At 41.6% G+C, this 12,166-nt stretch overlaps 1 protein-coding gene across 1 annotated transcript; it reads left to right on the forward strand.

The window, feature by feature from the left end:
• Positions 1–336: 336 nt before the first annotated feature.
• Positions 337–10,555, forward strand: LOC311104510 (ubiquitin-conjugating enzyme E2 Z-like). The gene is made up of 7 exons (XM_084146369.1): positions 337–1,129; positions 2,470–2,542; positions 3,268–3,455; positions 4,281–4,392; positions 4,792–4,904; positions 7,384–7,474; positions 9,821–10,555. Exons 1-7 carry the CDS (start codon positions 693–695, stop codon positions 9,995–9,997), a joined length of 1,191 nt encoding a protein of 396 aa, XP_084002495.1. The 5' UTR covers positions 337–692; the 3' UTR covers positions 9,998–10,555.
• Positions 10,556–12,166: the final 1,611 nt, after the last annotated feature.

Here is a 12,166-nt window from a genome sequence, read left to right on the forward strand (position 1 = left end):
ACTTCGACTAGCCGGTGCCCCCGCACATTGACTCTGAACCGGTATCCCCCTGTATATAGCCTCCCTACTGTTATTTTATTTTATTGCTGCTCTTTAGTTATTTGCTTATATTTTTTACTTATCAATTTTTTTACTTAACACTTTTTTTAATTTTATTTTTTATTTAAAAAACTGCACTGTTGGTTAAGGGTTAGTAAGTAAGCATTTCACTGTAATGTCTACACCTGTTGTATTCGGCGCATCTGGCAAATGCAATTTTATTTTATTTTATTCATAACATGGACGCACTGAGTCCAACTACAATTCCGCCAGGTGGCAGTAAAGGTATTCTGTGCTGTGGAGAGGAAGTGGTTATGGTAAACAGAAGAAAAAGCAAAGCGATAAACAGGCTGAAACCGCAAACTGCGTTGATGAATGGTAAAACTGAGAATTCGTGACGGGTAATATATAATAGCATTAACTTTTAGACTGACAGTTTGTAGTTTTATAAGACATAGCTAAACACGATTAGCTACTTTTGGAGGCGAGAAGAAAGGCATACAATGCCGTGGGAGCGCTTTTTCTCATCTTCGACTCTCCTTGCTCGTCTCCCTCATTTACCGACTGCGTGAGGACGGACTCGCACAAGAAACTACTGTATCGACAAGTGTCAATAACTAGCTAGCTATAACCTGAACAAGTGCTAATTTACAATGGCGGATAGCGTAGGAGAGGGTGCTAATGGTGAAATTGGGTTAGGTGTCGGTAGTCAGGGAAATGGAGCTCCATTGTTACCGTGTTTGGGTAATTCTCTGCCGGGCCACTCAACGAGTGGAGCTAACCCGGCCTCACCACCTCCAGCAGCGGCCGCGGAGACTGGCCTAGCCGTCATGGCCCCTGGAGCCACAACCACCTCAACGGTGGGGACTGGGAGCGGGTTTGGAGGTGCAGGTGTTCTTAGCACGGTAGTGGGCTCTGCCATTCCAGTACCCCCCTACTCGGCCACCAATGCTCTTCCAGGCGGTATCGGTTTGGGGGTGGCCGGAGCGGGCCTCCTGTCCCAGATTCACGCAACGTCCTGGGACCCAACACTAAGTACCGACTGGGACAACGAGAAGACGTCCCAGCAATGCATTCTCCGAATCAAAAGGTAAACATTTGAGTATACAGATATACACTGGTTGGCTTGCCTGTTACAACATATGGAATGTGGTGCCATGCTGTCTGAAAACGAAAGAACGTGTATTTTTGTGAATATAAATGCTACTTTTCGACTAACACCAGTGTTACACTAGTGTGTTTCCATACCTAGACATAGTCCTTGATCATGACTCTCAGTTCCATGACATTACACATGAGTCATTGGACGAAGGCGTCTTCTCTATTGGGGAGTTTTGTTAAGAGCCCTGACACTCAATCTGAACATTAACACGCGTCGCTTGCAGTACGGTTTTGGAAGGACCTTTCATATCAGGCGGAAATAATTTCCAAAAACAAAAGGTTAAATTGATACACACCTTCATAGGGTTAGTGTTGCCACACGGCCATATCGCAATTTTACAGCGCTTGTTTAATTAGCTATCTAGCATGCTCCGAACACCTGTGTCTAAGCAAAACTCTGGAAGTGTAGCAGAAGTGTCGTTTCGTTGGATGGAGGCACCCATAGCTGTATGGACCTGAGCAAAACGTCTACAGTAAGTGTATATTTTTTTTATTTGAAGGATTCTTTCCCGCTGATGAAAGATAAGGGCCAAATGTTTCGAAAGCCCTATCGCAAGCGATGATTAATGACGTTTCTAAACGTTAAAACACAGCGTCAGGATTGTAGTTCAAAAGAGGTAGTCTTGGGCGAAGCTAGTAATTGCTGAAAACTAGGGAGAAGGCAGAATGCCGCCTAGAGTTTGAGAGCTAGGCCTGAAGGTGAGGATTTGGAAAGAGCAGAATCAACCACCTCTTCATAATCAACAGTTGCTTTGTGAGAAGATGTTAAAGTTAATAGTTAGCCATTGTTATGTAAATGCAAGCTGAAAAGTACAAGAGGCCTGGCTTTGGTCCCAAGTGAGAGCAGGTCCATCGGAGCCATGACCCAATGAGACACTGGTGCTGGCCCGCGTAGATGGAAACAGAAAAGTCTGAGCTTTAAAGGTGAAACACTGGGGTAAATCCTGTAGGAAAATGTGCCCTAAGAAAATGGTTAGTTAGGCCAATAGTTAGTATTAATTGGTCAGTTACTGATGTCATAACATTTAAATCCATTAGCTTACTATGATGTGACTCGGTAAGAAATATATTGACCTTATATTATGAAACGTATAAACATAACATTGTCAACGTTACATTGTTGACATAAAAGGTGCCACTTGTGCCCTGAGTGCCAGTCTGCTTGTGCTATCATGTCAAGTTGGCAAGAGCACAAACAGATCTGGGACCAGGCTACTATCATATGTATTTACATATTTTCTTAAGTTTGTCTTCTTACCCTCTCCTCAGGGATATCATGTCCATCTATAAGGAGCCTCCCCCGGGTATGTTTGTGGTTCCTGACCCTCACGACATGACTAAGGTAAAGCTCCCAGACTTCCACCTCAATTTTTTTTTTTTTTTTGTGATCCAATTCACATTTTAGTCATTTAGCAGACGCTCTTATGAAGAGCGACTTACAATTAGTGAGTGCATACATTTTTCATACCACTCCCTAGGTCCACAGGGTCTGTTCTGGTACAACTGTACCAAGTCAGACAGCAGTGTGGGTTTCATGAATGGGCATCGTCATTTGGCTATGATGATGATGAAATATGAGCCTTAGACCTTACTGTTGTACATTGAGCTAGCCAGACAATGTGAAGTATTTGACTGGTGTATGAAACTATCCTATATGGGGCTTGAAATACAGGGGCTGTCCTTCAAATGCTGATGCAGAGTTAAAGTTAAAGCAACCCCTATCCCAGGCTCAAGTTGAAATAAAATTAACATTATTAATTTAGTCAGGCCCCAATTTACTTAAGTATTTACCAGGTAATTTACCCTTGTTCGTCTTCCAAATTATAACCCACAGACTCAATGTTTGTACTAGGTCAAAAAAAAATCCATGAAATTGGACTTACTAAACAAACAAACAATACAGCCATTGAATAAATTTTGCTGTGGCAAGAGGAACCACAGCCATCTTGGAATTAGTCTTCTGCACAACTATTATGAGGATTATGGCAACCATGAGAATTATGGAGAAATTCAACGCATCAACACTTTCACTATATATTAGTTCTGACTCTAGTCTTCCCTCCTCAGATTCATGCCCTCATCACAGGACCTTTCGACACGCCCTACGAGGGAGGCTTCTTCCTCTTTCTGTTCCGCTGCCCCCCGGACTACCCCATCCACCCTCCACGGGTCAAGCTCATCACCACCGGTCAAAACACTGTGCGCTTCAACCCCAACTTTTACCGTAACGGCAAAATATGCCTCAGCATCCTCGGGTAAGCCAGGGTCCTGCAGCTCAGGGGAAACCTGCTGCACCTGAGCAACCCATACATCTATGCCCAGTTTCCTTTCTAACTAGGGGATGGGGTGACTAGGGGTTGAAATGGGATAAGGCATTCACCAGTCTACCTATTAAACCCAGGCCCATAGAATAGCAGCTCTAACAAATTATATACTTGGGACACTGTGTGATGTGACCTGCAATCAATATCCTGATTCCACTTAATTAAACACAGAGAATGAAAAACTGCAGACAATGCTGCAAGTCAGTCTGTATTACGCATGCCTGACCTGGTCTGACCACAACTGTAAGGGGTAGATTCAGGTAGCGGTCATTCTTTGGCGGAACATGGCTATTTATGGCAGCTCTCTATGTAGAGACACAGATAATTTCTTGCATTTCAGCACTTCCTCCCAGACTCGGTCCAGATCTCCCCCTCGCTGTCGATGTGTGGGTGACTTTGGCCCAGAGGATGCAATGCCATCATTCGCCCGGTTTCAATAATATACTTTTTTTTATTTTTCTTACAATAACGTGCCCATGTATCGTAAGGCTATTTTGCACCTATGGCTCCTTGAAGCAGCTTTGAAGTACTTCCTCTCGTTACCTTTTATAGTAGTGTTGGTCAGTCTCGAACCTACAGGGAGTTCAAAAGCTTGCACTCCCAAGAATAAAATTGATCTACTATTCGGTCTACAATACATTTTTGGGTGAAGCACCGTAGCTCATATACAACTTCAACTTTATATTTTGCTTGGTGGGCGGGATCGTGAATCTTTTGTGCTTTAACCTTTCCTCTTTGTTCTGGATTGTTGTGTAGGACTTGGACAGGGCCAGCATGGAGCCCGGCCCAAAGCATCTCCTCAGTTCTGATCTCCATCCAGTCCCTGATGACTGAGAACCCCTACCACAATGAGCCAGGCTTTGAACAGGTAAGTGGCAATTTGGTCTCTAATTTAGCTGGCAAGCCAAACCACAATCCCCAGAATGCAGTTCAATCCCACTGCCTTACGGGAAATATGGTTAACTGAAGCAATGCAGCCATTTTGATCAACAAAGCTACTGTGTTTTTGGCATATGATATTGTGATGAAATATGACTGACTGTGTTGTCTGACTTACAGAAGTCTTCAGCCATTGTTCTATGTGTCTATTTAGTCCGTTGTTTGCCATTTCTTCCCCATTTGTAGATGTTTGTGTAAACGTGTGTGTGAAAATCATTTATTTCTGTCATCAGCTACAGACTGACCATATCAGTGTGAAATGTGTGTCACTTTGTGTCTTGAGAATTGTCCCCCTTACACCTGCTCCCTCTGACACTCCCTTTGCCAGGAGAGACACCCGGGGGACAGCAAGAACTACAATGAGTGCATCCGCCATGAGACCATGCGCGTGGCTGTCTGTGACATGCTGGATGGGAAGGTGCCCTGTCCAGAAGCCCTGTGGTGAGTTAGTCTTGATGGTTCACTCCAAAATAAAAGTTTGACACTTTTCAGACCTCAAAAGTGGACTGATGTCGAAATGAGTCAATGTTCTACAGCATCTATTGTCTAGATCCAGCTACAGTGCCTTCAGAATGTATTCACACACCTTGACTTTCTCCACATTTTGTTGTAACAGCTGGAGTTTAAAAATTGATTACATTTAGATTTTGTGTCACTGATCTACACACAATACCCCGTAGTGTCAAAGTGGAATTATGCTTTTAGAATTTTGTAAAAATTAATAAAAAGTTAAAAGCTGCAGTGTCTTGAGTCAATAAGTATTCAACCCCTTTGTTATGGCAAGCCTAAATAACTTCAGGAGTAAGAATTTGCTTAACAACTCGGATAATACATTGAATGGACTATCTCTGTGTGCAATAATGGTGTTTAACATTATTTTTTTAATGACTACCCCAACTCTGTACCCAACACATACCATTATTTGTAAGGTCCCTCAGTCAAGCAGTGAATTTCAAGCACATATTCAACGACAAACACCAGAAAGGTTTTCCAATGCCTCGCAAAGAAGGGCACCTATTGGTAGATGGGTCAAAATAAAAAAGCAGACATTGAATACCCCTTTGAGCATGGTGTTAGGTTCTGAACAAACAGAGTAAAAACTCACAGACAACTAGAAAAAGCTCAAATCAAGTTTATTCACCCACTGGGTCATACAGCTGCACAGACAGACATGTTTACACAAGCACATATTTATACCCTCCTACTAGGTGGAGTCAACTCCTTGCACATCTAGAAAGCCAATACATCTCTGTTGCTAAGTCAGGATCTTAATTGGTTCCTCTCACTCGTGTAGTCATGGCCCTGCCTCATGCTAGAACCTTCATGGGCATGGACGTATATGTGTGTGGGATAGGACTGTTCCTTCTCACTTCATCTGACCTGACCTCGGGGAGAATTCCTCCCTAACCCGCGACTGCCCTACCTTATCAGTGATTGAAACCAGACTGTTACCTTTTGCCTCCCTCATTAGGAGCCATGAGATTTAATAATACCATGTTTTGACAGAATGTAAACTTTCTACACTCCCCCTTCCTCACTCAGTAACTTTCCATACACCTAGTTCTTATCCACCCTCCATTGACCCCAGCATATACATTCCTTATACATGTAAAGTAATCAATAAGTTCTAGTGTGTTACATTAATAAGTATATTTCAAGCTAGAACCCAACAATGGTGAAGTTATTATTTACACTTTGGATGGTGTATCGATACTCCCATTCACTACAAAGATACAGGTGTCCTTCCTAACTCGGTTGACAGAGAGGAAGGAAACTGCTCAGGGATTTCACCATGAGGCCAATGATTTTAAACCAGTTAGACTTAAATAGCTGTGATAGGAGAAAACAACTGAGGATGGATCAACAACATTGTAGTTACTCCACAATACTAACCTAAATGACAGAGTGAAAAGAAGGAAGCCTGTACAAAATAAAAAAATATTCCAAAACATGCATCCTGTTTGTAATAAGGCACTAAAGTAATACTGCAAAAAAAGTGGCAACAAAAATGAACTTTTTGTCCTGAAAACAAGCAAAGCTTTATGTTTGGGGCAAATCCAACACATCACTGAGTACCACTCACCATATTTTCAAGCATGGTTGTGGCTGCATCATGTTATGGGTATGCTTGTCATCGGCAGGGACTAGGGAGTTTTTTTTAGGATAAAAGGAATAAAGCTAAGAACAGGCAAAATCCTAAAGGAAAACCTGTTTCAGTCTGCTTTCCTACAGACACTGGGAGACAAATCCACCTTTCAGCAGGATAATACGGTAACTAAAACGCCAGTTTAGGTATTACTTACCAAGACAACGTTGTATGTTCCTGAGTGGCCTAGTTGCAGTTTTGACTTAGTGTCTTGAATCTATGGCAAGACTTGAAAATGGCTGTCTAGCAATGATCAACATCTAACTTGACAGAGCTTGAAGATTTAAAAAAAAGAATAATGGGAAATATTGTACAATCCAGGTTTTCAAAGCTCTTAGAGACTTACCCAGAAAGACACAGCTGTAATCTCAGCCAAAGGTGACTAACGTGTTGACTCAGGGGGTTGAATACTTATCTAATTAAAATATATTAGTGTTTTATTTTCCATTAATAAAAATAAATAAAAAAGTTTGAGTATTTTGTGTAGATCGTTGTCAAAAATTAAATCAATTTTAATCCCACTTTGTAACACAACAAAATGTAGAAAGTCAGGGGGTGTGAATACTTTCTAGAGGTGCTGTATGTGCCTGAATGTCTAATATCCTTATTGTATATGAGGCACATAGTTGAATCTTCTTAATAGTTTACAAAATACATGTTCAAAGCCACTGACCCACAATACATTTAGAACACAGCTTCCAATGGTGTCATTTCATTTGTAGATGTTTAGCATTTGTTTTTGTGGTTGGCCTCATGAATGTTCCTGTGTTGCAGGAGTGTGATGGAGAAATCATTCCTGGAGTACTATGACTTCTACGAGGGGGTCTGCAAAGAGAGACTACACCAACAGGGACAGAACATGCAGGTATTACCAGAGACCTCATTCTCTGTTTGTGTGTGTATACTGTACACGTTTCTTTATGCACCTTAGAGAAGCAAAACACACAGGTTATAATGTATCACACATCCTGATGACTAATGCACTGCACCTGCCCTGGGGTTAGGCAGCGTTTCCCAAACTCGGTCCTCGGGACGCCAAGGGGTGCACGTTTTGTTTTTTGCCCTAGCACTACACAGCTGATTTAAATGATCAAAGCTTAATGATGATTTGAATCAGCTGTGTAGTGCTACGGCAAAAACCATAACGTGCACCCCTTGGGTTCCCGAGGACCGAGTTTGGGAAACCCTGGGTTAGAGGAAGACTGAGGGATTTACATGCCCAAACATTTAAATGGGTACTTCAGGATTTTGGCAATTACGCCCTTTATCTACTTCCCCAGAGTCAGGTGAACTTGTGGATACCATTTTAATGTTTTTTATGAAGGAAGTTGAAGGTAGTTTTGCGAACTAATGCTGACAAACATTAGCACAATGACTGGACGTCTATGGTAACAGCTAGCATGCTAGCTGTTAGCTTAGATGCCCTGTCATTGTGCTAACGCTAGTTAGCAACTGCGCTAACACTAGTTAGCAACTTCCTTCAAACTGTACGCAGAGACATAATGATATCCATGAGTAGGAGTGATGCGTGGGTAAAATCACTGGGGAAGCCAGAGGCGGGAAAAAAAGCCATATTACAACCTATGTGTCGTGATAATTGCGTTGTTTGCTCTATAACCAGTTCATATGCCTTCCGACCATGATATATAGGCCTAAGGCCGAGACAATAAGAAGACAGTGGCAGAATAAATTCAACCACACCTTTGTTTCATCACAAAACCGGAGAGCAACATCTGTCAGGTGAAGTCCACAAAACATATTGCATGTAACAAACAGGAACATAACCTAAAGCATGGTCAAGCAAGTTAATGTTTCCAACATTTTCAGACCACTAAACAACTATTGATTTAGAACCACGGAGAGTTACTGCAAGTCGCAAAGAAAACAGGAGCTGCCTCCAATATTCCAGCACCATTTCAACTTAAAACATTTCAACATCATTAAATCACCCATGCTTATTCTAATACAGTGACAACTAAAAGAGACCAAAAACAATTTATTCCAATCAACGTAAGCTAAATATGTGGTTGTCCATGGTTCTGATTTCTGTGTGTTTGTGCAAGTAGAAAACATGTTGACTCGCCCTACTTGTAGAGAAACGGCAATGCGATCCTCCTCTCTTTCATGTTGACGAAACGGTCTATCACTGTCATACAGGACACACTTATTTTTTGTTGTCCTAGGCTACCTGGCTAAAATGCTTGCTCGCTAGCCTAACTTCCTTTCATGGGCAACGTTAGCTAGTTAACATTAGCCTTCTACATCTAGCTACATATTGAACTTTCATCCTCTCAGGCCAGGGGCACAACAATGTATGAATTAATGGTTGGATCAGAATCACCGTTATAATCAATGGCCAGTATGGAGAATTAAGTAAAACCACAAGTCCAAATCCCTATCTCCATCCATGGCTAATTTAGGAAAGGGCCAATTTTAGTTAGCTAGCTAGCCACCGGAGGACTACAACACAACCAGATGCAACAATTCAAGTTGGTTCTGTCAATTACGTATGCTCTCGATGTGATTTGGTAGGAGTGAGGGCAAATCCAAACTGGCTTCCCTTGACACTTTTTTTGTTGCGCCAGGACCATTCTCAGTTGAGCTCGCTCAGTTTAGCTCAACGCTGATTGGCTGTTATTTTATACTTTTTTTTAATCAAGGGAGGCCAAATGCTTGCTGGCTTCCCTTGCATTCAAGGCTACAGGCGGCAACAATGTAATACTCTTTTAGACCAGACGGCATCAGATAGATGGCCTACACATACAGAGACAGAGGGGCGCTGTTTTGCTCGCTCGGATGCTTTCTCCTGTGAGATACATTCAGCCTCTTGCGAGTTGAAGGAAATTTATGAAACACAGAGAGATGAAAGATTTATTATTATTAATTTTTTGCTTGGTCATTTTTTTGGGAAAGCCAGACTTCCCTTGGCATCCATGAAAACATGCCACTGTCCACAAGTTCATCTGACTCTTCATTGCCAAAATAATTTGTCTGTTTATTTACAGAAGGTTCTCTAATACACATATGAAGAAATGCTATCTATACATGTATAAATAAGGTGTCTTTGTACACATATACAAAATAAATAAAAAACACAGTATACACTGCTCCCACATGCTTTAAACCTGCACCACAACAGTGGAAAATATGAGATGTGGAAATGTGAGATGCACATCCCACACACACTCTTTCTCTCCTTACACACCTCCAGGACCCTTTTGGGGAGAAGAGGGGTCGCTTCGACTACCAGGGCCTACTGGCACGCCTGAGCGCCACCCAGAGGCGCATACGGGAGAAATGCCCACCGGAGGACAACGATGACCACTCAGACTCTGACACCAGCTCTTCAGGCACAGACCCAGATAGCCAGGGCAGCTCCCAACCTTAGCCACCAGATGGCGCCACACTACCTTTTATTTTTCTGTTTCCCACATTCTGTTTTTACAGGATGCTTTTGGCATAAGTGAGATGTTGGGGAGGGGAAAGGCCTGATTTTCAGGAAGCACTTATGATTCAAAGGCATGGGATAGCTAATGTCTGTTTTGATTGGTTGTTCTTTTTCCTCCCCCCCAATGACTGCCTTTTGATTATTTTTTTCAACTGATGTAAGTAAACAATGCTAGTGTACACTTAGATGGTGTTGGGGGAGTTTGGCTTGTAGAAATTGACAGTTTGTTTGAAAGCAATTTGTCATAGCCTCTGCCTTTTGTTGTCTTTGATTGGATTAGGAAGTAGAGGTGACATCTGAGATTGACCATTCTCAATATTCACAGTCAGTACAACCACATCAATCCTCTTAATCAGATCACCAAACTTCTATTCATTCATACATACATCGGTACACATACCTCAGACTATCCACTTCTAAAGTCCCATTGTCTCCTATGATGTTCTTTCCTTAATCTGAACAGTACTTAATAAAATTATGAACTGAGTCATAATTACATTATGAATTCATAATGAATTGCAATAGTAAAAATAAAAATAAAACTCCATTAATGCCTAGTACAAAATATGTACAGTTGCGGTCAAATATATTGGCACCTTTGCACTTTACAATCGAGCAGATTGTTAAGTTTATTATTTTCAAAACTGGTTGGATGGCTATTTTTACCCTGTAGGCACCTGCAACTTATGACAAAACGAGAATCACTTGCTTCCAACCAAATTAATTAGAATTTTAAATAATGTAGTCCAGGCCATATTTTGACTTTGAAAAATCTAAATTTCAGTTTTGATTAAAAAAAATCTTGGTCCTGTACAGATGTAAATCAAACATATGCACGTGTGAACATGTTTCTTTCAACTTATTTGAGAAGAAATAGTGAATCATTCAAGGGTGCCAATATATTTGTCCGCAACTATACATATATATGATGCACAACGAGAGATTTCATTATGGTGTTAATTAAATTGTATCTTTATATAACTAGGCAAGTCAGTTAAGAACAAATTCTTATTTACAATGACGGCCAACACCGGCCAAACCCGGACGACACTGGGCCAATTGTGCGCCGCCCTATGGGACTCCCAATCACAGCCTGGAATCGAACCAGGGGGTCTGTAGTGACGCCTCAAGCACTGAGATGCAGTGCCTTAGACCACTGCGCCACTCGGGAGCCCAGTGTATGGGCAGTGTCTTCAAATAATTGTCCATTGACTGAATGCTAAAGCCTGAATGGAAACAAAGTTTTCTGCATGAAAACGATGCTCTTTGAATCAATATTTGATGTTCATGATTATCATTCAGCTATGGTGTTGTGGATTAAACTGTTTTTCTTCAATGATGCTGAAATGCTTATAGGGACTAATAGGGATTCTAATATCTCCATTCAAGCTAAATGGTGGAGTCTATGGACATTAGGTTTGGGGTCACTAGAAAACGCCTAGAAAGCCGGATTTGTCATTTGACCTGTCCCATTTAACCAATGCCACGTTTTCCATTGCATTTTTCATTGGGAGCAGTGGACTGGTGCCTCTTCAGCTCCATATAGCGGCGTCAGCCGGTACCAAACAGGCACAGATCTGTGTTAGACCTCCATGGTGTCACCTTTTCAGTCATCTGAAAGCCACCACCAAGATTTCAAACAAGCCACAGGAAATGATTTATGATGGTAACAAAAATACCTGACACCTGCTTCAATGCAGTGTCAACTTTTTTTCATTTCTCTGGAAACTGAGTTTTTGCCTGCGATTGGTTTGTAGAATGATTTTATGTTGGTTTGGCCATTTGTGCGCTAAAAGTTCTACATTGGCTTACATAAATGGTGTCAGAAGTGCGTTCCACAGGTTGACACAGTCTTAGGTACAGGTTCTATATAAACCTAGCCTGGCAGTCAGACTGACAACACAAACTTCAAATGGACATCAAGTGATCAAGGAGGATAAAAAAAAATAAAAAATACGATAAACTGTATGACCCATTATAACCAGTGGTAAGAGGTAGATGTTATTTTTTCATATTGATGTGGAGTTATTCCTGCTTTGAAAGACGTTAAGTCAGATGCCCCTTCTAGACTTCTGCCCAAGGGTTCGTCCCCCTTCAAAGTGTCACAAA

The sequence above is a fragment of the Coregonus lavaretus genome (genome assembly GCF_964263955.1).
Source record: "Coregonus lavaretus genome assembly, chromosome: 2".
NCBI lineage: Eukaryota > Metazoa > Chordata > Actinopteri > Salmoniformes > Salmonidae > Coregonus > Coregonus lavaretus.

Excerpts from the sequence above, each read along its gene's own strand:
- LOC311104510 (XM_084146369.1), top strand. The coding sequence starts at position 693 with ATGGCGGATAGCGTAGGAGAGGGTGCTAATGGTGAAATTGGGTTAGGT. Across the intron at positions 2,543-3,267 it reads ACCCTCACGACATGACTAAG|ATTCATGCCCTCATCACAGG; the intron begins GTAAAGCTCCCA and ends TTCCCTCCTCAG. Across the intron at positions 3,456-4,280 it reads ATATGCCTCAGCATCCTCGG|GACTTGGACAGGGCCAGCAT; the intron begins GTAAGCCAGGGT and ends ATTGTTGTGTAG.